The sequence below is a fragment of the Erythrolamprus reginae genome, chromosome 1 (genome assembly GCF_031021105.1).
Source record: "Erythrolamprus reginae isolate rEryReg1 chromosome 1, rEryReg1.hap1, whole genome shotgun sequence".
NCBI lineage: Eukaryota > Metazoa > Chordata > Lepidosauria > Squamata > Dipsadidae > Erythrolamprus > Erythrolamprus reginae.
The window spans coordinates 392,882,244-392,909,074 of NC_091950.1; the positions used below are offsets into that span (position 1 = coordinate 392,882,244).

The window sequence follows — 26,831 nt, forward strand, 5'->3', positions numbered from 1 at the left end:
GATGGTATCAAAAAGGCAGAAGAATGTTCTAAAAAGTGAATTTTCAGATCAATCCCATTACCTATGTTTTTACGCAGCTGGCTTCCATTTCACTAAGGCCGGTCAGTGTATTATATATCACAACCAAGGGTGAAATAATAATAATAATAATAATAATAATAATAATAATAATAATAATAATAATAATTTATTAGATTTGTATGCCGCCCCTCTCCGAAGACTCGGGGCGGCTCACAACAATAATAAAAACAATGTTACAGTGGAACAAACCTAATATTAAAAGAGAAAAAACATATAAACCCCCATCATTTAAAACCAAACAACACATACCTACTAAACATAAAATATAAAAGCCTGGGGGAAATGCTCCTGTTTTGCTCCCAGCAGTCAGTGATTGGAGACTGGTCACGAAGGGAGTGTGAACCTCTGCCCACATGCCCAGATGTCATCATTTGGGTTCTTTTAGCTTCTGTGCATGCACAGATGGTAAAAGAACTCAAATGGTGGCATCTGGGTGGACGGAACCTAGTGCTCCCTTCGTGACCGGCTCTCTGATGACCAATAGGCATGAGCAAACCAGGAGCATTTCACTCCCGATCACAAGGACAAGATCCATCTGGCTTCCAATCTATGGTGCTATCCAAAATGTCTTTCCTCTAAGACAGCCATGTCACTTTTGCACATGGTAAGGCCGTTTCCATTCTTCTTATCCCAGACATTTAGATTCTACGCAGTGATGGTCACATTGGGAAAGAGAAAATATGTGGCATTTAACTTCCAGCATTTCACTTTTTAATAACTGCCTCAAAATCAGGCAGGATTGGGACCGTATGGCAACAAAATGAAAGGCTAATCCTCTCCCTTTCTGCTATTTTTCTCCTTCAAAGCTTCCTTTGAAGAGACAGATCATAGAACTCTAGAAAACGTCACCTGAGGCCCAGAGATGGATGGTGTCAAAAGCAATCTAAAAGTTGGCTTTTTAATTGCTGTATCTTTCTCTTTTTAATTGTTTTTCTGTTGTGGATTTGGACCTGCTGTTTGCCAAATTTATTTAGCCAAGCTTTTCCTCATACCCTTTTTTTTTGGCTTAGGTGCTTGAAACCTTTGCTACCAGATGCCAAGTTAGCTGCTTCATCTGGTTACTGAATTAATCCAATTTCTGGGTTTGCACAAACATGGAACCAAATAGTTAAAACCTGATTTGGAAAAAATGCCCAGCCTCTTTATGAATTCGCCCACTGTTCTCATTTTACTGATACACTGAACCACAAACTAACAATGCTGCTGATGCACATTCTGCTAAGTACAATTAAAAATAAATAAATAAATAAAGTTAGCTTAGTGGGCAAATGCAGCTGTTAGATTATTAAATTATTTGGTTAAGCAAATCATGAGAAACCGGCCTTTGTTAATTGGCTATTTGTGTGCCACCAGAAAAAATATGGGTTTCTGAATTATTCAAGTACAGTAATTGATTTGTTCCAAGTTCTGCATACAGCTTCATTTCTCCAATTACTACCTCCAGATTTGGCAGGAAGGGTTGAAGCAGAACATACCAATGCATTATTACTGTGCTAACCGGGAAGTTGAAGGAGGATAGAATATAATCTAAGCTTTGCGATCCAAGAATTAAACTGCCAATATTTGCGGTAACAGTTTGACCTTTATAGCATGTCTATTAAATATTGGTTATGGCATTAATTACATATTTAATCCTTTCAGATGAATTAAATCACTTGAGAGGGGAAAAATAAACATTCTCAAATAGAACATTTGTTCAGACAGGTTAAGGCTGCTGAGCTGTACATGTAAGCTTTGTACTGGTTAAAGCATGGAATCCTTTGCCATAATCTTAAGATAATTTTCTCTTCTTGTCTTCAGGCAATGGAAAGCAAGTTGCTGATTGGCGGAAGGAACATCATGGACCACACAAATGAGCAGCAAAAGATGCTTGAGCTGAAGAGGCAGGAAATTGCAGAGCAGGTAAGGGCCAGCGGAGACTTGGATGAGTCGCAGACCCCTCGATTTTCCTTCTGGGTGTCCCACTCTTTCTCAAACAAATATTTATTTATTTATTTATCAGATTTGTATGCTGCCCCTCTCCGTAGATTATGAAGTGGATATATGACCCTTGGGCTCTTTCTGGTACCTCTACTTAAGAACATAATTCGTTCCGTGACCAGGTTCTTAAGTAGAAACGTTCTTAAGTAGAAGCAATTTTTCCCATAGGAATCATGTAAAAGCAAATAATGCATGCAAAACCATTAGGAAAGAAATAAAAGCTCGGAATTTGGGTGGGAGGAGGAGGAGGAAGAAGAAGAGGAAGACAGTCGCTGCCGAAGGAAGAAGGTGAAGTGAGCGCCCCCTTTTGCCTTTCCACGCCCAGACGCTCTGGGAGGCAATCTCGGGCCGGTTGTATGGGAGGCAGCGCGAGGGAGTCACCACAGCGAAGTGGTTTATTCCCTCTCCAAGCGCCCAGAGAAAGGAAAACGCTTCGTTCGCTCTGGGCTGCCAAAGCCTCCTTAAGCGCCACCAAAAGGCTCCTCTGGCAGCCCAGAAAAGCCCGAGATGGCTGGGATTAAAGGGGGAATGGCAGGAAACTGACCAAGCCTTCGTGCCGCTCCCAAATTTCCTAGGAAATTTTTCCAGGCTCGGGTTCTTAAGTAGAAAATGGTTCTTGAGAAGAGGCAAAAAAATCTTGAGCACCCGGTTCTTATCTAGAAAAGTTCTTAAGTAGAGATACCACTGTACGAGCAACCTTCCAAGCAGACTTCTCTGTGGAGGTTGGACTGGAATGCTTGTCTGTGGAGCCAGGGGTTGCTGTGTCTGATAATACTCGGGTGGGAGGTAGCAGGACTGTATTCTGATGCTGAGGGATGTTTGGCCTGATTCTATAACACAGAAGCGGCATGAGCGGGAAATGCAACAGGAAGTGCTTTTGCGAGATGAAGAAACCATGGAGCTCCGGGAGACATTCACTTCTTTACAGCAGGAAGTGGAAATCAAAACCAAGAAGCTCAAAAAGGTAAGAATCCTGCAGAAATCTAGGACGCAGGAAGATTCAGTAGTGTCAGGGAAATCCTACAGAATGTCCATAAAGAATAGATTGACAGCTCTCTTTAAAAACATGCTTTAAGATTGTTCTTTCCTAGGAGCCAAATCAGGAACAAGGTGTCTCCTGCAATAGATCACAGCAGGATCATGTTCGGTTGGCAGAAGTTAGTCAGGAACCTTGAGAATGTTGCAATTAAGGCTGAAAAGAATTCTCTCCTCTTTATAATCATTTACCAGCTAAATGTGGTCTTTATGACACCCAAGAGACGTACAGTAAATAGAAAAGCGTATGCAGGCTGACTGTCAAGCTGGTGCAGAAGTTGGTGATAAATCAGCAGCTTGCCACACTATCTGTAGAAGGCCTGATGCTTATGGGAACTTGGAAGGAGTGATTTCACGAGGGAGCAGATGCAGCCACAAATCATTATTTTGAGAAGTTCAAGGCCATTATACGTCAACCACCTGGGCGGAAGCGGAAGGAAGAATTCCCACGCTGGCACAACCTGAGTGGGCAACGTGACAAATTTGTGGGTGAGGGGCAAGGCATGTGAACTTTCAACTGTGTGAGAAGCTCAGATTCAGGTCCCCCAGTGTGGGAAATAAATTGGAACTTTGAGGAATGCCTTGACTTGGACTCTGATTTCAATTTGGATGTTATCTGGAACCTTGACACTGACAATTAGATAGGTTGTTATGGGTCAGTGTACTCTATATTCAAAGACCACTCCACCCTCCCCTTAAGAAGACTGTTATGGTGTCATGGGATGGGGTGATGAAGTAGGCATCACATAGTAGCATTGCCACTGAGATGAATACTCTGCGTTTTTCCACAAATAGCACCTGTTCAAATGGATGGGGGAAAATAAAACAAACCTGCTAATAAATTAGATGAGTTTTAGATGTCTCCTCTCCCATCCCAGTGATGGGATCTATAATAGTGTATAATGGAAGCCCTTAGAACTGGGACAGTTTCTGCATGTGTAGTCACAGCGGGGGGTTTTCTTGCTGTAATCCCGTAGGACAAAATTTCAATGACTACTTCCATAAATAGATACATAGATAATAGGTAAGTGCAAAACTTCATATTTCATTTACAATCTGTATGTAACCTTTGCTGTGTTTTCCTACACAATGGATTGATTACTCCTTTTTTCAGATGAGGAATGGTATTTCTTACCAATAATCATTAAGATACTGAATTTGGAACTGCATTTCTTGTAACCATTGGGCCCCTTCAAAGAAGAAACAGCTACATTTTGGCTATTGTGTAGGCCTAGCAGTGGGACAAATTTCACTGAGAATTCTCCCTGTATTCCCCCAGGTTCTCCACTGGACTTTGTCCAAGTTTAGCTGTTTCCAACAGAACAAACACTAACATTTAATTAAGAGGGAGGCTTCCTATATATGACCTTAAGAAAAAAGAACATTTTTTTATCTCAGGCTAAATGATTTGTTTAAAGTAATCTCTACTATATGGGTGTGACTTCCAAGATATTGTTGCATTTTAGTGTCCAGTCATCCCAAGGGGTATGGCCTGTGGTAACTACCTTGGCCTCTTGTTGCTGGGTTCCTACAATATGCTTAATCCCAAATCCAAAATAACAAAACACAGTTGTTGTGCTTTCATAACACGTCTTAATGCGGTAGCATGATTCACACAACATGGTGGTGGCAGAGGGCAGGAGGTGGCAGACGGCAAAAAGAAAGAGAGTAGAGGTGTATCTCAATTCAGGAGTCAGCGTAGGTCAGTTACTTCCTCGTCCTCTTCGCCAGTGTAATGTCTGCCAAATAAGACATTGGTAGGCCAGGGAAACTTTCAAATGGTTTATTAGGAATAGTAACGGTAACATGCAACTGCAGCTGGTTAACGACAACACAACATGGCTGTGCCTGGCAGCTATTTATATCCCTTGCTGCTGGGCTGAGCCAGCCAATCCAAACCCTGTATTTTCCCGCCCCAGGGTAAGGGGCGGGCCACATTTTCTAACCATCCTCTGGACGCAACAGACTGGGTGTCAAACTCAAGGGCCACATCAGGGTTGTGTTTGACCTTGGGTCCAGGGGCGTGGCCGGGTGGGGTGCGGGACCAGCTTGATGTCACTCATGTTGGTGGCAGCTCTGGTGGCTGGAGTGCTCTGCCAATAAAAACGGAGCAATGTTTTTGCTGGCAGAGGCACCGCGGGCTGGTCCTTTGCTGTTTCCAAGATGCCCCCGCGGGCCAGATTTAAGCACCCCATGGGCCGGATCCAGGCAAGGATTCCCCATCGCCGCCATTACAGGTATGGTTGCATGCACAGCACCACGTGACTGGCGGGCAGGTGCACGTATCCAGGCAAGATTTGACTTCTGCACATGGGCAGGAAGCCAAAACTCACGCAAGGATGCTCGCGCACAGGAGGTTTTGCCAATTTTGAGCGGGTTTTTTGCTTCTGTGCATGCTGGAAGTCAGCAAAAATCGCCAAAATCTTATGTGCGCAAGCATTCTCGTGCAAGATTTGGCTTCCTGTTCATGTGCAGAAGCCAAATCTCACACAGGCGTGCCCACCCGCACACTGATCATGCGGAGCTGCACACACAGCCCCATGTTCCCTATCACACTATCGAGTGGCCCGTACTGGTAGGAACCCAACACTGGCTGGATCCAACCCAGGATCCTTGAGTTTGACACCCCTGATTTAATCTACCATTTTGTATGCTTACTGCAAGCTCTCCAACCTCTCACACTGCGAAGGTGAAACTATACTAAACATGATGCTCTGGCTAAATATGTCTGATCCTTTAACATGAATAATTAATAAAATATATTTATATAAATAAAGCACGCTCTTTTAAGAAGAGCCCCTCTCTAAAAGCTCTTAGAAGATAATAATGTGAGTCTATTTGAAGGCACTTTGGACATTCTCCCCACCCAGAAGCAAGCTAGAGCTTGGGCTCTTTCTCCAGCCAGAGACATTTTGAGACAAACAACATGTGATGCGCTAAGTCAATTGAACGGTGTGTCTCTACAAATGTTGATAGCAGGCACTGAGTCAGTGTATAATCAAAAGGTGAAATGACTACGCGGGAAGAAAGTCTGACTATCAGCTGGTGTCAATTGATTATTGGGCTCCTTTTGGACACAAGCTGAGTGCTATTCAGAATAGCAATGGGTTTTGTCACCAATTAGTGCTATTTGGTGGGAGAGAGGAAAACAAAGCCAGAGGACCCCACCAACTCCTGCTTTCAATAGGTCCTCTTGCACCACTTAAATACGGAGAGGAACATTTGCCAGCGTTGTGCCTATTGCAGAATAGGGATCCCCCAGGGGGAGGCTGGAAAAAATGTTACGCCAATATTGTTTTTGGTCAGCTCAAGGGCAGGTACAAAGCTTTTAGCTTGGCTGTGAGGGAGAACCCAATGTCTGTGTGAGCCTACAAAATGAGTGCAGATAAGATTATCATATTATTGGAGTTAAACAATATTATTTGTGGCTTGATTCTTGAATTGCCCATTTAAAGGGTAGATAATTTTTAGGCTATGAAAAGCACATAATATTTATTTATTTATTTGATTTCTTTTGCAAAAAAAATTATTGACATTTTCCCCGTTAAAAACAAAACAGCATAAAAGACAAACATATAAATCACACTCAAAATATAGTTCCACTAATACAGCTTTACAGCATCTGAATTCTCCTTCTCAATCATTTTCTTAATTAAGGCTATTGTTTTATACTGAAACATTTTTTGTTTTTGCCTATTCATTATATACATTATTAACTAATAATTATTCACTGTTATATACATTATCTTACAACCATTAAGATTAAAAGTTTATTTATTTGATTTCTACTTGCATACTATCGATCTTCCTTCCTTCCTTCCTTTTATCATTCTTTCATTCTTCATAGTCCCCCACCTCGGCTCTTAGACTATCTTTTAGATATTTCTGATGGCAATGACCCCAATGTGGCACATAAACCTGTTCTTTCTCCTTTTTTAGTTGATTTCTTTGATTTCTATAGCTTCCCATTCTAACAAGTGACTGTGGGTGGTGTTTGCATATGGTTATTTATTTACATCTTCCACATTTATTCTGGAATGATTGAGGCCAAAATGTTTGAAATCTTATTAAAGCATCGCCCAAAATATCTCACCTATTTATCTTTAGAACCCCCAGATCATTTCACTCCTTAAAACCTCTATCCCTCAAAGCAAAGGAGAGAGAAAAGACTTTAAAATTTGGCTGCGCTTACATTTTAGTGATATTAAGACTTGGCTGCCTGGCAGACCTCAAAGCAGAGCATATTTTTCAGGCTAAGAAATATGGTCCATGAGCTGTAGTTCATGCCAGCTGGAAAGGTGAGATGTGGTATCAAAGCTATTTTGCTAGATAAACAGCATTTTTTTTTTGATCCGGCAGCTTTATGCCAAGCTTCAAGCTGTGAAGGCAGAGATCCAGGACCAACACGATGAATACATCCGAGTGCGGCAAGACCTGGAGGAGGCACAGAATGAACAGACACGAGAACTGAAACTCAAGTAGGTACCTTAGGGTGTGTTGAGGTAGAGGCCAGGGCAGCCCAGTCTATGAGAATCCCAAGGAATGATTGACCATCTTGCACATCTGTCTTATTGCCAGGGCTGTTAGGTAGAATGGGATTTATGAAAGGGGAGACAAACCTTGGAGTACTCATATCCAATGACCTAAGTCCTAGAGCCCACTGTAACAACATTGCCAAAAAAGCATTAAGAGTTGTTAATCTAATCTTACATAGTTTCTTCTCTGGCAACATTACACTGCTAACCAAAGCATTTGTTAGACCAATTCTAGAATACAGCTCACATGTCTGGAACCCCCATTATATATCAGACATTAATACAATCGAGAGAGTCCAGAAATATTTCACAAGAAGAGTCCTTCACTCCTCCACTCGCAACAAAATGTTTGTTTGTTTGTTTGTTTGTTTGTTTTTTATTTATTTTTTGATTTGATTTGATTTGTATGCCGCCCCTCTCTGAAGACTCGGGGCGACTCACAACAACAGAACAATACAAATCCAATGATTAAAAACAATTTAAAACCTTAATATAAAAAAACCCAATCATACATCTCATATACACCATACGTAAAGCGGGAATGGCCCAGGGGAATCAATTTCCCCATGCCTGACGGCAGAGGTGGGTTTTAAGGAGTTTGCGAAAGGCAAGGAGGGTGGGGGCAATCCTAATCTCTGGGGGGAGTTGGTTCCAGAGGGTTGGGGCTGCCACAGAGAAGGCTCTTCCCCTGGGTCTCGCCAGACAACATTGTTTTGTCGACGGGACCCGGAGAAGGCCAACTCTGGACTTAACCAGTCACTGGGATTCATATGGCAGAAGGCGGTCTCGAAGATATTCTGGTCCAATGCTATGAAGGGCTTTATATACCTTATTCCACCAGACTTGAAATACTGCAATTAGAAAATTTACAACTACATCACCTCCGATCTGATTTAACTGTAGTTCATAAAATCATATATCAAAATATCCTTCCTGTTAATGACTACATTCCCTTCAACCGCAGCAATACACGAGCACGCAATAGATTCAAACTAAATGTAAACTGCTCTAAACTCAATTGCAGAACATACGACTTCAGCAATAGAATGATCTATGCCTGGAATGCACTACTCGGCTTTCTTCCCCAAACCCCCAAAAGCTTTAACCTTAGACTGTCTACAATTGACCTCTCCCCATTTCTAAGAGGTCTATAAGGGGCGTGCATAAGCGCACCATTGTGCCTATCATCCCTGTCCTATTATTCTATTGTCCTCTTTTATAATTACTTTTTACTTATCTTATTTTTATACAAACTACTATCCTATAAATGTTTGACTAAATAAATAAATAAAAACCAGATGTGCCAAAGTGACAAGTAGCTCAAGTGGAGAAATCAGGGCAGAATCACCAACAGCTTTTTTTAAAAAAGAAGTGAAATCCTATTGGTTTTCCTGTGTCACCTGACCCCTACAAGGTGGGGAACTATGGACCCTTTATAACATGTCATAAAAGAGCCATAGTCCCCCACCCCGGCCCTTGGACTATCCTTTAGATTCTTCTAATGGCAATGACCCCAATATGGCCAATGTTCCTCTTCATTCTCTTTTTTTTAAATTGATTAACAAAAACAAATTGGCAATATACAAATCAATTTTCATGCGGAGAACAAATATGTAAATTAAGGACAATTAATATTTAAACTAATATCGACTAAGCAATACAAGTTGGCGGGGCTGCAGGAGAGGGCCTTTTCTGTTGCCGCCCCAGCTCTATGGAATCAACTCCCACCCACCCACCCCGAGGTCTGTACTGCTCCCGCCCTAATAGGTTTCCGTAAGGCCATAAAGACCTAGCTTTGCCGGTAGGCCTGGGAACCATGAATTAAGAACCATCATGTCCACATTGTATGAATGTTACGTAGGCATGCTGATCATTTAGTTTATTATGAGTTTTCGGGTTTTATTATTAGATTGCAAATTTGACTTCTTTTTAATTATTTTTTATATTTATATTGTTGTAAACTGCCCTGAGTCCTTTGGGATTGGGCGGCATAGAAGTAGAATTAAATAAATAAATAAATTAGGGGTAAAATAATTAATCTCATATGATGATGCTTATTATATTCGTGTGTGTGTATAATTTTTTTGTCGAGTCACCCTGGTATATTGAAGGAACATCAATTAAAAAGGAAGCTGTGATGCTCCTTCAATATACCAGGGTGACTCGATAAAAAATCACACATAACCCTTCCCTGGTACAAGCTGATACAGGAGATGAGCCTGTAGTCTAATGGCTAAGGCAGCAGTCCCCAAACTACGGCCCGGGGGCCGGATGCAGCCCGCTGAGGTAATTTATCCGGCCCGCGGCAGCCCACGAGATTTTATCAATAGATATAATAAGCTCCCGAATCTCCTGTCAACTCACCGCGGTCTGCTGCTGAGCGAGGAGGCGGTACAGAGGCAAGGGGCGGGGAGGAAAGGAGGGAGATAGAGAGAGAGGGAGAGAGAGAAAGAGGGAGAGATACAAAGAGGGAGAGAGAAAGAGAATGAGTGAGAGAAAGAAAGAGAGAGAAAGAGAGAGAGGGACAGAGAAAGAAAGAGAGAGAGAAAGAGGGAGAGATAGAGAGGAAGAGAGAAAGGGGATAGATGGAAAGAGTGAGAGAGAGAGAAAAGAGAAAAATGAGAAAATGATAGAGAGAAAACGAGGGAGAGGAAAATGAAACAAATGAGAGACAAGGAAGAAAAGAGAGGAGGAGAGAAATGGAGAGGAAGGAGGGAAGGAAGGAAGGAGAAATGGAGGGAGTTTGTTGATTTAAGTTTCAATTTACTTGTTAATAAAGAAGTATAAATTACTTTATTACTTAATTATTTAATTACTTCTTTATTTTAAATATTGTATTTGTTCCCAATTTGTTTTTTACTTTAAATAAGATTTGTGCAGTGTGCATAGGGATTTGTTCATAGGTTTTTTTTATAGTCCGGCCCTCCATCAGTCTGAGGGACAGTAAACTGGCCCCCTGTGTAAAAAGTTTGGAGACCCCTGGGCTAAGGTCTCTCCCTTACAAGGCAGAGGCCCCAGGTTTAAATCCCAGTAAGGGTGTGGGTACCTGATGAAAGCAAATAAGCCCGAAATAGATCTATAGTAGTCTCCCTTCCTTTTCATTATCAGGAAAAATATGTTACACACACACACACACATACACACACACACACAAACAGACACTAATTGGTTTTGGTATACCACAACCACAGGGATTTTTTAAAAATGCATTTCTGTTAGATGACATCTCTCTAAAAAGGAGTGGGGTGGGGACTTGACGGAATTCCTGTAGGGACACGTTCTCACCACAAGACCCCACTCTACAATTAACATTCTTAACTGTGGGGTGGTTTCTAATGGAAAAGGTAGTTTCTTTAGGGTCTTTTCATTTTATTGCTTCTCTCTGCCAGCTTGCCTTTTCCATATCAAGAAACCAATTAATCCTCATTTTTTTTGTGATTCTTTTTGGCACAATAAAGCTACCTGTTATTACCTGTGTTTTCACGATATTCTATATCAAAGGAAAGGTTAATGCGAAAGTGTACAGCGCGAACCACCCAGTCCCACTCGTGTGTTATTTCATCTAGAATTGAAGGGTTAGTGACATTTTCGATTTGCTAAAACCAGTTGTTGATGTCTTCTGTTGGCAGCTTGAATGGCACCATAAGCCCCCAACTCTAATTTAATAGGCTACTTCAAATGATGAGTAAAGTTATAGGGCAGGTTTCTCTTTAACTCTTTTCTGATCTAGCGTGACAACCCAACCACTATGTGAAGATGTCTCAAAAGAAACATTTGCCTCAAGAATATCTTAAGAACAACTTTTTTTTTCCTGGCAGCATAGCCCCAACCCCTATAATCTATCTAAGGAAACCTCTGCTTTCATTCACTATCTCTATTGTTCATTCCCTTCATTTCTCACTGCCCCTTACTGTGTCAGTCTACAAATTGGCATGGTACCAAACAAGGTTGCTGATGCTGTGCAGAATATAAAAATAACCGCAACCCTGAAGAGCGGAAGATGCAGTTCTCCTGAACTCATAATAGTTCAGCTTCATTGACTCCAGTGCCTTTCACTTTGATGAGGTGGTGATTCCCATTATCTCCACCTAATGCCTTCCCTTCCTCTTAGTTAACATAAGACATATCGTCCTCCACAAAGTTCTCTTCTACACTGGATTTTGCCCCAGGATTCTCTCTTTCCTATTCTTCGTGGCATCTCTATTCATGGTAGTATTTCCTTAGGTGGAGATAATAATAACAACAACAACAACAGACCGCCTTCTGCCGCATGAATCCCAGCGACCGGTTAGGTCCCACAGAGTTGGCCTTCTTCGGGTCCCGTCAACTAAACAATGTCGTCTGGCGGGACCCAGGGGAAGAGCCTTCTCTGTGGTGGCTCCGACCCTCTGGAACCAGCTCCCCCCAGAGATCAGGATTGCCCCCACTCTCCTTGCCTTTCGTAAACTTCTTAAAACCCACCTCTGCCGTCAGGCATGGGGGAATTGAAACATCTCCCCCTTGCCCATGTAGTTTTTGTGTATGATTCGATTGTGTGTTGTTTTTTATATATATTGGGGTTTCTTTTTTGGACTTTTTAATCTAAAACTATAATCTAGATTTTTAAATATTAGATTTGTTGCTATGTACTGTTCTTCACCATTGTTGTGAGCCGCGCCGAGTCTGCAGAGAGGGGCGGCATATAAATCCAATAAATCTAATCTAATCTAATCTAATCTAACAACGAGTTGGAAGGGACCTTGGAGGTCTTCTAGTCCAACCACCTGCTTAGGCAGGAAATCCTACGCTACTTCAGACAGATGAAGTGATGCAGCCTTAGAATATACTTCTGAGACTATCAAAGAGCAGGTTGTGATTGAGAAATAATCAATGGGTCAAACTATTTCAGCTGGGCTGGATGATTTGTTCCTGAATTCATTATAGTTCACAATAGTATAAATGTAAATTTTGCCTTCCCAATCTTTTATTGATAAAAAAATTGGGAAGATGGTGCAGTGGTTAGAGTGCAGTACTGTAAGCTACTTCTGCTGATCACCGGCTGCCAGCAGTTTGGCAGATGGAATCTCAGTAGGTTCAAGGTTGACTCAGCCTTCCATCCTCCCAAGGTCAGTACAATGAGGGCCCAGACTGTTGGGGGCAATATGCTTACTCTTTGTAAACCGAATAGAGAAGGCTGTAAAGCACTGTGACGTGGTATATAAATCTAAATGCTATTGCTATGCTATTGCTATGCTATGAGCCGGGGTGGCGCAGCAGGTAGAGTGCTGTACTGCAGGCCACTGAAGCTGATTGTAGATCTGAAGGTCAGCGGTTCAAATCTCATCACCGGCTCAAGGTTGACTCAGCCTTCCATCCTTCCGAGGTGGGTAAAATGAGGACCTGGATTGTGGGGGCAATATGCTGGCTCTGTTAAAAAGTGCTATTGCTAACATGTTGTAAGCTGCCCTGAGTCTAAGGAGAAGGGCGGCATAAAAATTGAATAAAATAAATAAATAAAATAAATTGCTGTATACCGGTAACTGCCAATTAAAACGTGAAAGAGAAGCGTTTTGTGGTTGTTTCTTTGCCTTGATTCTTCCCATTTCTAATTGGTGCAGGTACCTAATCATTGAAAATTTCATCCCCCCTGAAGAGAAGAACAAGATCATGAACCGCCTCTACTTTGACTGTGAGGAGGACCAGTGGAAATTCCAGCCCTTGGTGCTGACTCCTGGGAGGTGGGTCTGCAATCTCTGACCTTCGATGCCCAGTGTCCCTGGGAAGGGTGGGCTGGAGGAACTTCATGTAGTCAGTGGTTCTCAACCTGGGAGTTGGGACCCCTTTGGGGGATTGAACGACCGCTTCACAGGGATTGCCTATGCAAATCTTTCCAATAAATAAATAAATCCTGGTACAGTAGTCCCTCACCTATCGCTGGTGTTACGTTCCAGACCCGGCCGCGATAGGTGAAATCCGCGATGGGGAATTTATCGACTGATAGTACTTATTTAAGTATTTATATTGTAATTGTTTGGTAAGTTTTCATTGTTTTAAGTGTTTATAAACCCTTCCCACACAGTATTTATTTTAGATACAGTATTTAAATACAGTATTTACAATTTTAGATATATTTTTTTTGAAAAACCTGCCGATCGAGTTCTGCGGGCTGTTTAAATCTGCCGATCGACTTCCTCAGAAACCCGCGAACCAGCGAAGATCCGCGAATGATTTTTCTCATTAATATTTCTTGAAAACCCGCAATGAAGTGAAGCCGCAGTAGGTGAAGCGCGATATAGCGAGGGACTACTGTATGTCATTATATGATCCTAAACATTGCCCTCAACTCTCTTGTCCTCCCCTCTGGCATTATACAGTGGTCCCCCGATTATCGCGAGGGTTCCGTTCCAGGACCCCTCGCGATGATCGGTTTTTCGCGAAGTAGCGGTGCGGAAGTAAAAACACCATCTGCGCATGTGCAGATGGTGTTTTTACTTCCGCCGCAGCAGCAAGGAGCCGAAGATTGGGGTTTCCCCGCCGCCCACGCAAACTCCTCGCTGCTGCCGCGCCCGCCGCTTGTCCGCCCGCCGCTTGTCCGCCCGCCGTCTGCCTGCCCGCTCGCCCGCCGCTCGCCCGCCCTTCACCCGCCCACGCCGTTCGCTCACGCCGCTTCCCAGCTGAGTCCTGAAGCCAGACGGCAAAGGCGAACTTCCGCGTTTGGCTTCGGGACTCAGCTGGGAAGCGGCGCTGGGGTCTTACCGGCCGCCCATGCAAAGGGGAAACCCCGGCTCCTCGCTGATGCCCGCCGCTCGCCCTCCCGCCAGCAAGAGGGGGAAGACCCAGGGAAGCCGCCCAGCAGCTGATCTGCCGGGGGGAACGCAAACTCCACCATTTACGCATGCGTGGCCATAGAAAAAAGGGGCGCGCATGCGCAGATGGTGTTTTTACTTCCGGGTGGAAAAATCGCGATATAGCCTTTCGCAATGATCGGGATCGCGAAACTCGGGGGATCACTGCATTGTGAAATTGTTGCAAAGATGAGACCGGGGAGACCGACTCAATAGCAAAAAATGAGCAATGAGCTCTATTAGTTAAATGCCAGGTTTTAGAGAGGAAAAGGTAGAAAGGAATCCTATTTAGGCATATAGTGACCTAGGAACCATCTATGTGTTGCCACATGTCCTACATTGGCTACTCTGGAGAAACTCCTTGTATGTCCTTTATTTCTTTCACTCCAACAGTAGCAGCAGCAGCAGCAGCAGCAACAGCAACTCCACCACTGGGACTCAGATGAAAAAGCGCCCAACATCTGCAGTGGGATACAAAAGGCCAATCAGCCAATATGCTCGCCTAGCCATGTCAATGGGGTCCCATCCTCGGTACCGGGTGAGAAAAAAATTCTAAATAGAATAGAATAGAATTCTTTATTGGCCAAGTGTGATTGGACACACAAGGATTTTTTTATGCTCTCATTGTATATAAAAGAAAATATAAATATACATTAATAGGAAAGTGAACACAAGAACAAGGGGACACAATCTGAAGTTAGTTGGGGGAAAGATCAAAAGCAACGTGAGAAAATATTATTTCACTGAAAGAGTAGTAGATCCTTGGAACAAACTTCCAGCAGACGTGGTTGGTAAATCAACAGTAACTGAATTTAAGCATGCCTGGGATAAACATATATCCATTGTAAGATAAAATACAGGAAATAGTATAAGGGCAGACTGGATGGACCATGAGGTCTTTTTCTGCCATCAATCTTCTATGTTTCTATGTTTACATTTATCAAGAATCATGAGGTACAACATAATGATTGTCATAGCGTTCAAGTAAGCAATCAGGAAACAATACTAATATAAATTGTAAGGATACAAGCAACAAGTTACAGTCATAAATGGGAGGAGATGGGTGACAGCAAAGATGAGAAAAACTAATAGTAATAATGAAGCCTTAGTGAATAGTTTGACATTGGTGAGGGAATTATTTGTTTAGCAGAGTGATGGCATCAGGGAAAAAAGAACTCTTCTTGTGTCTGGTTGTCTTAGTGTGCAGTGCTCTATAGCGGTATTTTGAGGGAAGGAGTTGGAACAATTTATGTCCGGGGTCTGCGTGGAATAGGTGGAGGGTTGGTATTGGTGAGTAGAATAAATCCCTGATAATGTAATGTGCTCTACATGGGGCTATCCTGGAAGAGCATTTAGAAGCTACAGCTGGCATAGAGTGTGACACCATGGGCAGTTTTGGAGGCCCTAGAATGGCCCCTGTAATACCACTGGTCCATGAGCTGCATTGATTACCAATCTGCTTTTGGGTGCAATTCAAGGTGCTGGTGACCACCTTTAAAACCCTTCGTAGCATGGGTCCAGGCTACTTGAGGGACCATCTCACCCCACTAGGATTGTCTTATGCCACCCATGCCGCCAGAGGAGGCATGCTGCAGCTCCTGTCAGCCCAATTATTCTAGCTCACAGGGTCCAGGAGGGGGGGTCTTCTTTGCTGTAGCTCCTGACCTCTGGAACATCTTCCTCTCTGTTGTGAGGTTGGCCTCAAATATCCTATCTTTTTGTAAGGGCCTAACGATGTAGTTCTTCCAGTTGGTGGAACGAGGGGAAACTCTGTGGCGCCATGGCATTTGGCCACACCCTCTCCATGTGTTCGCCCCGAGTCTTCGGAGAGGGGCGGCATACAAATCTAATAAATTATTATTATTATTATTATTATTTATGTTGATTTTAATAATTTATGCTTCAATTGTACACGTATTGGCATATTTTTACGACTGTAAACCACCCAGAGTTATCCTATTGCAAGATGGGTTGCCCGTAAATTTTATAAATAAATGAATACAATAAATAAGGCCAAACTGTTTGGCTACAAGACAAGCTATATTCCAGTAAAGACTGTGTTTGTGTAACATTATTGACACTAAACAAACCAATTTTGTAACAGTACACTGAACTATAAAAAAATCAAAAGGCTAGGGTTAAGCAACCTGATGATGACAAATGCAAACAAACTTAGCGTATTATATAAATGTATGTCTCAATCTAACTCATTTAACTAATATTTGTATCCCAGCCTCGGCCAAAAGAAAGCCCATTGCAACAAGCTGTTAACAAGTTATTAAAAATCCAAATTACAGAAATAAATTAATTAAAAGGCAAGATTGAAAAAATAATCAAATAAACAGCAGTCAGGCCACAACAACAACAACAAAATATCGATAATTGTATTTAGAACATGAAAGATAAGACCGAACAGTTGACTGGCTAGAACTTTTATTTTCATAGTGGCTGGCCAAATACTTCGGGAAAGACTATAAGTAGGATATGAGAATAAATTGGATTCTGTCTACTCCAGGGATAGGTTCCAACTAACCTTGCTGCTGATTTGCTCCCTCCCGCCCTGTGTGGGAACGCCGCGGGGTCACACCTTATGGTTACACCGCGTGGCGCACATGTGCAGTAAAATAAAATAAAGCCAAAAAAAGATGGCAACCGAATGCACAGTGCTGGAACAGAAAAATAAACATTAAAAAACACACACACTGGTTCGGTGACCTCATCGTGACATCGCCAGCAGGCCGCTACCAGTTCAGGTGACCTGGTCCGAACAGGGATGAGCTCACATTCGGTCTACTCATGTTACTCAGCAATTAATATTGAGAAACATGCTGTCTCCATTAATAGGGTTAATTTATAGGAGTCATGACTAGCAGCCGTTTGTAGTCTGCTACTAATTTACTTAATCCTCTTCAAAAAAGCTTTCAAGTTAGCAGTCATTTCTATATTTGGGATAATAGATTCCATGTATGTGCTTATAAATATGTCCTTTTATCAGTCTTAAATATCATAATCTTTTATTGGATGATCCTGGTTTATAGTATTATGAGGTATTAAGTCTTATGAGAAAACCTTTTTTTCTATCCATTTTTTTCACACAAGGCATAATTTTATACATCTGTGTTGTGCATCCTTCACTTTCTGCTTTGGAGATTTGTTCCAGTCTCATGAACATTTTGGTTAATCTTTCTTACATTAGTGAAAATAGCAATCTAATTAAAAAGAGAATTAAAAAAAGCATTTCTCCTAAACCACCGCTTTTGTGCAGGTTCTGAAGATTACAATATTAAAGAATAGTTAGAATGAATATCCTCTAGGGGAAAAAAAATTGAGGATTGGTTTTACTGAAACCTTGACAGCTGAGGATTTCTAAGCAAAATGCAAAAAAAAAATACGGACAGGTTCATATGCAAAACTGTCAGTTTGTAAGGCCATGAACTCAGACCATGAAAAAAACCATTCAGGATTTGCTTATAGGATTATCCTAATTCAGCATTGCATAGGGACTGTGTATTTATTTCAACTACTGCACACTCATATACATGTAATAGCTGTAAGAGTAACCCTAAGGAACAGGAGGAAGAGCCACAACTAAAACAATGGTCAGATAAAAGATATTTAAATCTGTGGCAGAAATACAATTTGAGAAAGCATCTCAGATTTGAGCCTCATTAGTTTTCTTGAAGATAAAAAGAGACAGGGAAGGCACATTCAGACTTGTAAAATTCTGTACCTGTAATCTTATAATAAAAATAGTACATAATGTCCATAAGTCACTTTTTTCAGTGCCATTTTAACTTCAGTCACTAAATGAACTGTTGTAAGTCAAGGACTACCTGTAATTGCCTTTATACAGTGGTATCTCTACTTAAGAACTTAATTCGTTCCGTGACCAGGTTCTTAAGTAGAAAAGTTTGTAAGTAGAAGCAATTTTTCCCATAGGAATCAACGTAAAAGCAAATAATGCATGCAAACCCATTAGGAAAGAAATAAAAGCTCAGAATTTGGTGGGGGGAGGAGGAGGAAGAGGAGGACAGTCGCTGCTGAAGGAAGAAGGTGAGGTGAGGGGAATAAAAAAAAATCCAAAACTTTGAGGCTTAAGAAAAAAAAAAAAGAGAGACTTTGAGGCTGCGAGGAGGAGCACACGCCTCCCATAGACCCGGCGTGAGGCTGCCTCCCATACACTGTGCCAGAGAGAGAAACCCAAGGGCCTGGCAGGAAACTGGCCAAGGCTTCCTGCTGCTCTCAAATTTCTTGGGAAATTTTTCTGGGCTCGGGTTTTTAAGAAGAGGCAAAAAAATCTTGAACACCCAGCTCTTATCTAGAAAAGTTCTTAAGTAGAGGCATTCTTAGGTAGACGTACCACTGTATTAGCATTCATATCCAAATCTGAACTGTCAGTGCTTGAAAGGCTAATGATAAGTTGAACCAGAACTCAGCTTCAGCTCTGTAATAAACTGACCGCTTGATTTTATCAACATCTTTCTGCCTTCCTTTCTTCTCCAACTTCCCCACCAAAGGCTGAGAACATCATGTTTCTGGAACTAGATGTCTCTCCACCAGCTGTATTTGAGTTTGAGATCACACAAGACCAAAGTGAGCAAGACCCACGAGCATTGCATTTGGAGAGGTTGATGCGCCTAGATAGCCTCCTGGAGCGACCTGCAGCATCCCGAGTACGGAAGTCCAGATCTTGGTGAGTTAGTGAATGGAAAGCGGACGTAGGGGGCTCTTGCCGGTATCCTTGGCTCCAATGCTTGGCTTAATTATTAACTAAATTTTATGTTTTGTGGCATAACAAAGACAAATAAGCAAGAATGAGCCATGGAGAGCATGATCAAGAATGAGGAAGGTTGGCTAAATAAAAGTCTAGTAATCACCAACACAACGTTCAGAATTAGTATGTGACTTGTCTCTGAGTAATATTACATCTATGTCTATAACGTCTACGTCTATGTCTATAACAACCATAAAAATAGTTTGGTAGTCTATCAGAACCAGTGTTGAATAGCCCTAGATACTGAATAAGAAGGAATCTCCATCCAGCCATGAAACTTCCCAGAAATGGTGAACTACTGTATAAAATGCACCGGAGCATAAGATGCACCTTGGTTTTTGTGGAGTAAAATAGGAAAAATAATCTACCTACCAGGTATTCGTCTGGCTAGTGTCCTCAGTCTGGTCAGCTTCAGCATGTTATTTTATCCCCTGGGTAGGGCTGAAAAAACCCTTATTCGGAGGGAGTAGCAATGAAAACAAGCCTGCAAGCGGGGAAGATCGTTAGAACCTCGTTTGGACTCAAAAACCTTTTTCAGAAGAAGTAGCAATGAAAACAAGTCTGCAAGCCAGGACAAGCTGGGAATATTGTTAGCACCTCGTTAGGGTTGGGGGGAAAAGCTTCAAAAAAGCTACGTTCAGAGTATAAGATGCACCCAAATTTTCAGCCTCTTTTAGAGGGGGAAAATGTGTATCTTATACTCTGAAAAACATGGTAGTCATTTTTTAGCTTAATTTATTTCATTGAGTTATTAGGATGTAGAGGAAGGATATATCAACCGCTGTTCTATTTCCCGGGTGACAAGTTTTGGTTTATTAGGCAGGAGAAAAAAATATTTTTAATGAAGGGTTGGGGGAAAGGAAAATGTGGATTCTTGCTCCTATTTCTTTTTTCTTTCTCATCCCACTTTAGGTGCCAGTCTCCTCGCACCTTGCCGTCTTCAGCCACACAAGTCTCCCTGTCCTCCAGCTCACAGAACCCTTCCACAGCCCTGGCTCACAAATAATATCCCTCGAGCCTTTCCCCTTCCTTCAGATATGAGGACTGCACTCTTTCTGCCACTGATTGCCTCTGAGAACACACAGTCCAGGGAGAGGTGTCCCCTGCACTAACTCATCTTTGTCTTTAGCTACTGTGTGTATGTGTGTGCGCGTGTGCGTGTGTGTCTGTATGAGATGATGGCTCCTCGGGGTCCACATCCCCAGCGTTCTCTGGATCTGTCACCCAATCACTCTATTTATTTAACATATTTATTTATGGTGTGTCTTTGTGATGATGCAGGTTTCGAGCTGAGCAGCACTCCAGTTGGTGGAAGGCGCAGTGCTACTGGCTTTCCGTTAAGCGTTGGGGGATTTGCTCAGTGCACAATGTTTCTGGAAGACAATGCTTGCTTTTTTCTTCATTCCATATATGTTTTAGACTCAGAAGAGAAAAAAATGATTAGAGGGCAATGGAGAACAATCTGTATTTAACTCCAGTGGCAGTTCTGTCTGTTTCTTCTGGACTGTGGAAACCATAGTCAACTTTGATGAGTATATATACTATGCAGTGAGGATGATGAGCAAAGTAGGCGAGTCTCAGGGGCAGGATCTTGATCTCTCCAAAATCTATGGATTTCCTTTCGCTTTTGCAATAAGGGCACACAGGTCTCATTTCATCTCCTGTTCAGGTCCCCTTCATCTACTCTCCACGTACAGATGTCGCAGAGAAATAGCCTGGGCATCGATCATGCAAGCAGAACTATGATGAGAGGGCTAACTGAAGCATCTTTGTGACTTTGGGAAACATTCTCTGCACCTGGTTGAGAAAAAGGCAAGGCAGCTTTAAGCCACTAATGATTTTTAAAAACCCAAACTTGATCAACTTACCCAGACAAGAAGTCACTTGTACTTTAATTGGGAAGAACATTGGGAACTGTATGTAAAGTGGGGAAGGGGAGCGGAATTCCCAATTATTTTGACAGAGCACAGGAACTACTATAATCTTATCCAGAACTTAGTATGTTCCAATTCACAAAGTCCTTTCAGTGACAATTCCAGGTTTAATTGAGCAGCCAGTCTAGTAGTGAAAATAATTTTCTGTGTCTAAACAGACTAAGAAGAAATATTTTTTTTCCGGGAGGGACAGTTTTTATGTCCAATCTCTCTCTCTGCCTAAATTATCTTTTGCACTTTCGCTTATACATAGAGCAGGGGTCCCCAAACGTAGCAACTTTAAGACTTGTGGACTTCAACTTCCAGAATTCTAGGAGTCCACAAGTCTTAAAGTCTTAAAGTTGCCAAGTTTGAAGATCTTAGAAGAATGTGTGTTGGTAACCTTAACTATCATGCCTCTTGATATTAACATTTTGGATAAACCCAAAGTTACTCAATTCCAATTATAAGTCATCATGAACTGCAGAAAAGGTAAGTTGTTTACAAAGCCTAATTTGACTGGCTTTAATAGGAATGGAAAGAGAAGGCGGTCTTGAGATTGAGGAATGTTCTGTCCAATTCTGACAGTAATTTGTGTTACAGAAAGAGTTTTACCTCTCTGTGCTCTGAGATTTGAGTACTGAAATGCTTGAAAGAAGGTAAGAAAGCATCTGCCATCAAAAGAGCACAGAGCTGGGCCAAGAGTGTCAACAGAAGTGACAGTTTATATACTGAGGCATGTAGCATTTGGGATTTCTGATAAAGTGATTTTTCCCAAACCATATCTTTTGGTCTCCTTTGTGTATACCTTTCAGGAATATTTTTGTTCTAGGATTCAGTGGTTTATTTAGGAATTTGCTTCCTCTGGAATTAAAATGTTCAAATCATTTATTATCTCTCAACCATTGAGAGAATCATAATAGCACAAATTCTTATCTAATACATTATCTCAAATGAAGCAAGTACAGAATTGAGGGCAATTGCAAAATCATTAATCTGGGCTCCCTCTTTGTATTATCCATGTAAAAATTACACCATTCAAGCAAGAGGTAGTCAATCTTTAGTACCAATGACAAGAGGACACTTTCTGGCAAGTTACTCTTAACATGATATAGAAAATACTTTCTAGAGATGGTAATGTGAGAATTAATACATTTCAGTGTTATATAACTTTACCATAATTGGTAGGTCAATTTCCCTTTTACTTTGTTGACCCTAAAATTCTGCTTCCTCTTTTGGACTGGTTGTTTTCAGTAGCCATTGGTATTCCTATTATGTTTGCTTGCCATGCCTTTTTATGCTGCATGTAGCTGATGAATCATGGGAACTGGTACAGGAATGTTGTTAAAGATCAAAGGCAACAAAAATGTTCAGGGATGATAGTTAAGAATCTAGTTAGAAGCTAACCTGGTTCTCAGACCATAAGAATACAGTATGTGTGTCTTTTCTCCCCAACTTTTAAAGGAGCCAAACATGCCTTCACCAAAAGGTTAAAAAAAAGCTTGAATCCACCTACTCAATGCCTCCTTGCCTTTGATTTCTGGAGTTTCTTAAATTCTAAATATCTTGGAATCAGGATCAAGCACATCTAAATGCATCTTTTAAGTTTACAGCACAATGTTCATATACAGAAAGGATAACGAAGCACTTGAAGTCTGGTCAATTTATTTGTGGGCTTAAGCTAATTAACAACACTTGAATTTAATATAACTGGCCTTTTCATCGACTTGAAGTTACTTGCCATGGACTATAAAAATATATGAGCTGGAGACCTGTGAAAATAAAAGAGACGTGCCCTTCTTCATTGCAAAGGAAAGTTAAGAGAATGGAATGGAAAAGATATCTGACAATGGAAAAGACATCTGACTATAATTTTTTCCCCATCCAAACAGGATTAAAATTGGATGCTGGTAAAATGAGGCCAGTTGTTTTTCCTACATAATCACATGTTGGCTCTAGAAATCTGGGGTCATTACTAGACAGTTAACCACATCTAGCAGTTTGAAGCAGTGAGCTTGTCTGCACACAAATATGGGGAAGGATGACACATTTGACCATGTACTGTATGTACTCTCTGGTCGTATTTTCAGTGTCTGAAGATCTCTCCTATTTCCCAATCTGCTGCTGTGCTGCCATTAACCTCCGATAACGTCCTAGCACAAAACACAAGAACTACTGCAATGAAATACTGTAACTTAAGACAAGAACCAATTGCTGATAGCTGTGGCAGCCCTTGGTCTTCAACGGTGGGGCTAGGACACTTCTACAGCTCTGCTGCATTGCTGCAACAACCTCAGATGTAGATTTCTGATGTTCTTTGTTCTTTGTATGTCAGAGAGTCTGTATTTACATATGAATGTATGTGGTGAGTATGTATGTTGTGTGGGTATGTATGGGTGTCCCACCTAGGGAAAATCATGGGATTTCTATTTAGGAGATTGGAATGGGGGAGGGGGGGAGTCTAAAGGGGAGTTTTAAAAAAGGGAGGGACTGGTTGGTTGGCAAGGTGAGGCCTCTACTGGGACCAAAATATTGTGCCTGTTACTGTGGTGATTTTACTTTGGCAGTCAAAAATTGGTGTATGGTGGCCCATGCTTGTTGCTCTATACATATGATTATACAGGACATATTATGCATAATATATTACACATGATGTACTAGAAGAGGTTGGTGTCCCAGCTCCCTCTGGTTTTGGATGGATAGCTTTTCAATACACTGTAATGTTGCTTTGATTTGGTGTAGGCCTGGAGAGTGCTGAGCAGTACCACAACCAAATCCCAGCCATGACAATAAAGGAATGAGCATTGTTGAAAACAATCTCTCATTTATTTGCCACCCACTTTCTTGCAGCAAGGTAGAGAGAGGGAGAAGGAAATAGCCTTAGACTTGTTATGACCAAGATCTTCCTATGGATTTCTACATTACGATTGGGGACAATATTTATTTATTTATTGGACTTGTATGCTTCCCCTCTCTGTGGACTCAGGACAGCTCACAACATATAGCGAAACACAACAGTACAGTTATCCAATTAATATACTAAAAGGTTCTTAAAACTCCAACTTTAAAAACATTCATTTTCATTCATTCAATAATCACACTAATAACATTCGCTGGACAGGGGAAGGTCTAATGTTCCCAGGGCTGGCGGCAAAGATGTGTTTTTAAACTCTTTCAGAAGGCAAGGAAGGTGGGGGCAGTGCGGATTTTCAGGGGGAGCTGATTCCAGAGGGCCGGGGCCGCCACAGAGAAGGCTTTTCCCCTAGGTCCCGCCAGCCGACATTGGTCGACGGGACCCTAAGGAGACCAACACTGTGGGACCTCATCGGTTGCTGGGATTCATGCGGCAGAAGGTGGTCTCGGAGATAGTCTGGTCCTATGCCAATGTATACCAGTAATGGTGAACCTTTTTTCACTCAGGTGCTGAAAGGGCACTCACACCCATAATTCAATGCCCCCCCATATCCCACCCACTGTGCATGCATGTACAACCCCCCATACTGCCCCGCTCCCCATTTTCCGACTTCTACTGGGCCCGGTAGGCCGGTTTTCCTCCCTCCCCAGAGGTTTTCTTGGAGTCTGGCGAGGGCAAAAATGCCCTCTCATGCCCCCCGGAAGCCCTTCAGATTCCGAAAACACCCTCCCAGAGCCTCCACGCAAGCCAAAAATGAGCTGGAGCTGAGCTAGGGCAAATGTGTCAGCAGATATGCCTCTGCGTGCCACCTATGGCACATGTGCCATAGGTTCACCATCGTGGATATATAGTATTGAAATAAATGCATTCTAATTTAAAGAATTCTCTAACAAAAAGGGAGGTAATCCTAAGTTAATGAAACAGGCTGATTGGTCTTAACCAGTTAAACTCTAAAACAGTTATCAAAATACAATTGATGAATTTCATGAAACATTCACTGTCATTCACCCACAGCATGGGTGCCACAGGTGGTGCGCGGAGCCATACCTGCTGGCATGCGAGCTGTTGCCCTAGCTCAGCTCCAACGTGCATGTGTGTGCTGGCCAGCTTATTTTTGGCTCACACAGAGGCTCTGGGAGGGTGTTTTTGGCTTCCAGAGAGCCTCTGGGGAGATGGGGGAGGGCATTTTTACCCTCCCTCAGCTCCAGGGAAGCCTTTGGATCCTGTGGAGGGCAAAACACAAGCCTACTGAGCCCACCAAAAGTTGAGAAATAGGCCGTTTTTGGCCTTCAGAGTGCCTCCAGCGGGCTGGGGAAGCTGTTTTCGCCCTTCCCAGGCATTGAATTATGGGCTTGGGCACTCGCACATGCACGATAGTGCACGACCATGTTCTTTCAGCACCCGAATAAAAAAAGGTCCACCATCACTGGTCTAAACAAATAAACCATATTATAGCTTAATGAGATGGTCTAATTTCACTATTATGCTAAGACAACTTCTTGGTTCTAACACAATACAATAAAAATCACCAATCCAATTTTAGGTGTCTAGCATTTAAAACTAAGATTGACAAATTGATTTAGGTTGTGAACTGAGAAAAATAACAAGCAGTAATACGAGAGGAAGTCTATAGTGTGTAACAATTTTGTAGTTATGTACAGTTTGTATTAGTAACAGAAATATTTTAGCTTGCATCAATTGCAGTCGTAACAGAGAAATATGGTGGTTTGCTTTCACAAGACATAAATTTACCTATTTCATATGCAGGTAGTTCTCAGCTTACAACCACAATGGAGCCTCAAATTTCTTTTGCTGAGACATTTGTTAAGTGATTTTTTTTTGCACCACTTTATGATCTTTTGTGCCACTGATAAGTTAATCACTGCAGTTGTTAAGTTAGTAACATGTTTAAGTGAATCTGGTTTCCCCATTGACTTAGCATGTGAAAAGGTGATCACCTCAAGACATGCACCAATCATAAAAATGAATCAGTTGCCATGAATTTTGATCATGGAGATACTGCAACAGTCGTAAGTATGAAAAATGTCCATGTCACTTTTTTCAGTGCCATTTTAACTTCTGTCACTATATGAACTGTTATAAGTTGTTACCTGTAATTGCCTTTATACTGAGAGAAGGGAAGATAGAATGATTATAAAGGGATTCACACTCTAACTGAATCTGAAATCCTAGTGAAAAACTATGTCGAAGATTAAAAAGAAGTACAGTGGTACCTCTACTTATGAACTTAATTCGTTCCCTGACCAGGTTCTTAAGTAGAAAAGTTTGTAAGAAGAAGCAATTTTTCCCATAGGAATCAATGTAAAAGCAAATAATGTGTGCGATTGGGGAAACCACAGGGAGGGTGGAGGCCCTGTTTCTTCCCAAGAGATTCCTAGAGAGGCCCCAAGGAGGCTTCTCCCCGCCTTTTCCAGCCTTGTTTCCTCCCTGGAGATTCTTAGAGAGACCCCACGGAGGCTTCTCCCTGCATTTTCTGGTTACAGTTTTAGAGGCTCGGGTTTGTAAGTGGAAAATGGTTCTTGAGAAGAGGCAAAAAAATCTTGAACACCCGGTAGGTAGGTAGAGGTTCCACTGTATATGCATGCCTTGCTTAGTATAGTTGTCCTTAGGTCTTTTCCCTCTTAGCAGAATAATCCACTTGGTTTGCACTGTGTTCACCTAGTTCTTAGCACAAAGCCTATCAAATTGCACGATTTACTTACTTACTTACTTACTTCCGTGTATGCTCAGAAGGACATTTCAGCCCAAAACACA

At 41.9% G+C, this 26,831-nt stretch overlaps 1 protein-coding gene across 1 annotated transcript in view; it reads left to right on the forward strand.

The window, feature by feature from the left end:
- KIF3C (kinesin family member 3C) overlaps nt 1-23,956 on the forward strand; it is a 58,998-nt gene extending 35,042 nt beyond the window's left edge. Inside the window, exons 2-8 of the mRNA XM_070734929.1 lie at nt 1,882-1,983; nt 2,903-3,025; nt 7,456-7,574; nt 13,229-13,348; nt 14,849-14,993; nt 18,973-19,148; nt 20,142-23,956. Coding sequence (XP_070591030.1) covers nt 1,882-1,983; nt 2,903-3,025; nt 7,456-7,574; nt 13,229-13,348; nt 14,849-14,993; nt 18,973-19,148; nt 20,142-20,235 — 879 coding nt within the window. The 3' untranslated portion in view covers nt 20,236-23,956. The remainder of the gene's footprint in view (nt 1-1,881; nt 1,984-2,902; nt 3,026-7,455; nt 7,575-13,228; nt 13,349-14,848; nt 14,994-18,972; nt 19,149-20,141) is intronic.
- Nucleotides 23,957-26,831: the final 2,875 nt, after the last annotated feature.